Source organism: Camelina sativa, chromosome 3 (assembly GCF_000633955.1).
Source record: "Camelina sativa cultivar DH55 chromosome 3, Cs, whole genome shotgun sequence".
Classification (NCBI taxonomy): Eukaryota; Viridiplantae; Streptophyta; class Magnoliopsida; order Brassicales; family Brassicaceae; genus Camelina; species Camelina sativa.
The window spans coordinates 13698799-13701767 of NC_025687.1; the positions used below are offsets into that span (position 1 = coordinate 13698799).

The following is a 2969-nucleotide window of genomic DNA, read 5'->3' on the forward strand; positions in this document are numbered from 1 at the left end:
GAGAGAGGAGGCGAGCAACGGCTTCGTTAGGCTCCATATTGCACTCTTTAAGCATAGCATAGATCTCAGCCTCGGGAGCGTTTACAATTTCCTTCAAGCTTTTTACTATTTCTCTAGACCCTGAAGGGATATCGTTATTAGCTTTCCTCCCTCCGGCACTTCCGCCGCCGCCCACCTTGCTGCTCATCTTTATCCGCCTTTAAAAAAAAAAAAGCTGTCTCTCTCTACCTCTCTCTCCCTCCCTCTCTTAGATCTGAAACGAAATAACGAAAGCTTTTTTTCTTTTCTGTGTGGCTTCTCTCTTTTAGTCTCGCGACAATACGAAAGAAGACGAAGACGAAGAACGGAAGCAGACGGGAAGAGAGAGATGATATATCTGTAGAATGAATGTGAAACCCTCTCGAGAGATTTTTTTCACCTAATTGTTTCTTTTCCTTTTTTTTTTATTTTTTTTCAATTGCCTTTTCAAAATTGTTAAATTACTAGACCGGTTTAAACCATCCGTCTCATAATCAAACCGAACCAAAACCACTTAACGAGATTGAGACATGGTACTTTTGTCTAATTTTGAATTTATGTAAAGATGAGCGCAATGTAAGATTTTTTACATGTGCAAATGCAAACAACCCACATGTATCAATCTTTTTAAAACTTCTTCTCTGTCTGTGTGTGTGACATCATCCGTATTTCTACGCCAATATTTTTCGTTGGATACTTTTAATACTAGCTCTCTCAGACATGAATCAATCTACACATGATAAGAAAGGAGTTTTAGTGACGATTGATTTGGATTTATATCGCTTCATATGAAAGATTACTAGTTTTGGATTACAACTTTGGACAAAGTTAAGCACATGAACTTTCTAAATATACAAATAACCAGAAAGATTGTATTACAGAAAAGGTTAGAAACAAATGAAAGAAAAAGAAACACTTATTTAGAAGGGAAGAAACAAATAAAGAGAGAGAGAGAGAGAATCGCAACTGGGTTTAATAAGCAGATTCCTTATGTTTTTCATAGGAAACACTTTACCTTTTCATTGTTTTCAGTTACCTACAAGTCTTTGGACTTTGGTGTTGTTCGATTTAGTACGACATGCAACAGTTAAAAAAGGACCTCTCCTAGCTTAGCTTTATGACAAAACAATCTTCAAATGCTCCAAATATTAGCGTTGATTTTAAAAAGTATCTGGTGAGAGAGCTATGATCTCCATATGTCATAATCTTGCTACTGATACAATCAATAAGACAGAAATTAAGTAAAAATATGTAACTAGTTCGAGTTATTTTTGTAAAATCTCTTTTTCACCACATTCCCATCTCAGATCTTAGTTACTATCAGTCGGAGATGATGAGATTTGAAGTTTCCCACCAAGAAAGAAGGAGCTTCTTATATATTTTTTCATGTACTATAAGTTTATCTGTAAATACCTTTTCCTCTTTATGGTGTTTTCTCTTTGCTTGCCGATTCTTCTAGCTTCCTAGTTTCTCCTATCTCAAGTTTTCTTATATTCTCTCCTACATGTCTTCGCATCCCTTCTCTCTCCCATCCCAAGAAATCTTTGATTCTATGATTCTCTCTTTTCTCTTCATCTTTATAATAACATATATCTATCACCTGAGAGGGAACTTCTTCGCAACCATTCTTTCTTTCCTCTACCATATCCAAAGAACTACCTGAAGACTATCTCTCTTTTCTATCATAAGCTTTTCAACTACACCGAAAACGGAAACAAAATGACTCACCGTATAGCTTCTCGATGTTTCTCCATCATGCTTATATTTCTTCTAATCACTTCACGTAATCTCTCTGTATCTAATACAATAGAATATTGAATAAGATTTGTTTGCTTTCCTGCGAGTCTGAAATTTTTTTGTTATGAAAGGATGCAACGAACTTACCTGATTATTGTGTTGATTGATTTCAGCTTTAGATGTCATAGCTCAGGGTCAGGGAGGACAAGGTGATATACCAGTTGTTAATCCTACAGCTCCCGGTGGTAGTACCACCACACCAACCATAACCCAACCATCACCGCCTACCTCAACATTCCCAAGTCCAACTACACCAACAACTACACCAACTGGAGGTTATCCACCACTTGATGGTACCACACCAACCGGTGGTTACCCGCCACTTGATGGCACCTCACCTCCAGGTGGTGGTGGTGATGTTGGTGGTGGTTACGGTGGTGGTAATGCACCTGGTGGAGGTGGTGACACTGGTGCAGGCGGAGGAGGTGGCGGCGGTTATGGTGGTGGTGCACCTGGTGGCGGAGGAGGAGGTGACACCGGTGCAGGAGGTGGTGGTGCAACTGGTGGTGGTGGTGGTGGTGGTGACACTGGTGCAGGGGGAAGTGGCCAGTGGTGTATAGCGAAAGCAAATGCTTCGCCAACATCATTACAGGTGGCTTTGGATTACGCATGTGGGTATGGAGGAGCTGATTGTGGCCAGATCCAACAAGGTGCAGCCTGTTACGAGCCTAACACTATTCGTGATCATGCTTCCTTTGCTTTCAATAGTTATTACCAGAAGCATCCTGGTTCAGACAGCTGCAATTTTGGAGGGGCAGCCCAACTTACCAGCACAGATCCAAGTAAGACATATTAGAATTTTTATGCACAAGTCTACAAAGATATTAATCATAAGAGCCAGGAAACTAGAATTAAGTTACCTGCACAGCATCCATGTTTCCTTTGTCTTTGTTACCTCCATGAGGTGTATGAGCTACTTGAGACCTCCACAACTGATAGATTGTTTTGAGTATCTAGAATCAGTTCATGAACCTAAGAATACTATCCCACCATATGATTCTAATGTGTAAATTTTCGCCTATTATACTAAAGATAAATATGAGACTTGGTATTCATCTCTGCTGTTATACTGCTCCAGGTAAAGGAAGCTGTCACTTCTCATCATCATCAGGAACAGTCAGGTATGTTTCTCCTTCAACTAAACTAGCGCCTTA

At 39.7% G+C, this 2969-nt stretch overlaps 2 protein-coding genes across 2 annotated transcripts in view; one reads left to right on the forward strand and one right to left on the reverse strand.

Moving 5' to 3' along the window:
- Window positions 1-402, reverse strand: part of LOC104776971 (RNA polymerase II degradation factor 1) — a gene marked incomplete in the record, with an annotated part of 5667 nt that extends 5265 nt beyond the window's left edge. The window contains 1 exon segment of the mRNA XM_019243721.1: window positions 1-402. Within this exon segment, the coding sequence (XP_019099266.1) occupies window positions 1-187 (187 nt within the window).
- The window catches only part of LOC104778938 (glycine-rich RNA-binding protein 3, mitochondrial-like), a 4068-nt gene continuing 1893 nt past the window's right edge, over window positions 795-2969 (forward strand). Inside the window, exons 1-3 of the mRNA XM_010503342.2 lie at window positions 795-1801; window positions 1929-2597; window positions 2894-2963. Of these exons, the coding sequence (XP_010501644.1) occupies window positions 1738-1801; window positions 1929-2597; window positions 2894-2963 (803 nt within the window). The 5' untranslated portion in view covers window positions 795-1737. The remainder of the gene's footprint in view (window positions 1802-1928; window positions 2598-2893; window positions 2964-2969) is intronic.